The sequence below is a fragment of the Myotis davidii genome, unplaced genomic scaffold (genome assembly GCF_000327345.1).
Source record: "Myotis davidii unplaced genomic scaffold, ASM32734v1 scaffold363, whole genome shotgun sequence".
In the NCBI taxonomy this organism is placed as follows: Eukaryota; Metazoa; Chordata; class Mammalia; order Chiroptera; family Vespertilionidae; genus Myotis; species Myotis davidii.
The window spans coordinates 2,949,623-2,950,623 of record NW_006294069.1 but is presented as its reverse complement, the minus strand read 5'-3'; the positions used below and the strand labels follow the sequence as shown (position 1 = coordinate 2,950,623).

Sequence of the window (1,001 nt, the reverse complement as noted above, 5' to 3'; positions counted from 1 at the left end):
GGGCGGAGAGGGGGATCAGTTTTGACATCATTTTCAAACCATCACAATTTCTAGGAAAGAATTATTTCCTGTCTCCCCTGGGAATCTCACGCCTAACATGTTCCAGGTGAGTTCCTGTGTCCCCAGCTGCTCCTCCCAAGGTCCTCTGCGTCACAGTTAATGGCCCTTTATCCTTCCAGGTGCTCAGGCCCCGTGTCCGAGATGCAGACCTGCCAGCACCCCATCCTGGCTGCTGCTTCGCCCCGGCCTGGGTCATGCTCTTCTCCTCCTCACTGCTCGCCCACTCACCTCCTCTCTCTCCCGTTCTGAGCCCAGAGAGCCTGTTAAAACGCAGTCAGATCTCCTAGCCCCTGCTTAGCACCCTCCCGTAGCCCTTCCACTCACGGTGAGAGCCTGCGTTCTTCCCAGCCTCCCTAGCCCCCAGCCTCAGCTCTCAGCTCCTAGGACACTCTCCCTTCCCCCTCCCCCACTCAGGGGGCTGCTGGCTGTGCCCCTAAGGCTGGGCCTTTCATCCAGCCTTTGCACCTGCTGTCCCCTCTGCCGGGAGCACTCCCGCGTGCCCGGTGAGCCCTTCCCAGGCACCCATCCTCACCGCCACCCCATCATGCTTCCCCCCTTGGCCTTGATGGCTGTGGAATAGATGATCCAAAGGGGTGACTTGTCCTGTTTTGGGTCGGTCTCCTGCTCAAGTTTCATGCGGGCTGGGATTTCTGTCCGTCCCCCCCGGCACTCAGGGATGCCAGGCATGTAGTAGGCGCTCAGTGAATGCTGCTGGCCCTGAGCTCCAGCAGGGAGGGCCCTGGCCCCTGGCCCAGCGGGTGCCACTCACCGGCAGCTGCTTCTCCAGGCAGATGCTGAACGCCTTGGTGTGGTTGGGTTTCAGCTTCTTCAGGGGCACTCGCGTCTCCCCGATGAACTCGTTGTGGCGGAATTTGTCCTCATCGCACACGGAGATCCTGAGGGCAAGGGCACGGCCAGCGCTTCAGCCACAGGGTGCTCCC

General features: G+C 61.1%; 1 protein-coding gene across 1 annotated transcript in view; it reads right to left on the bottom strand.

Annotated features, from left to right (window-relative positions):
• The window catches only part of DOC2B (double C2-like domains, beta), a 55,549-nt gene that overhangs the window by 17,942 nt on the left and 36,606 nt on the right, over positions 1–1,001 (bottom strand). Inside the window, exon 5 of the mRNA XM_015566807.1 lies at positions 830–956. Coding sequence (XP_015422293.1) covers positions 830–956 — 127 coding nt within the window. The remainder of the gene's footprint in view (positions 1–829; positions 957–1,001) is intronic.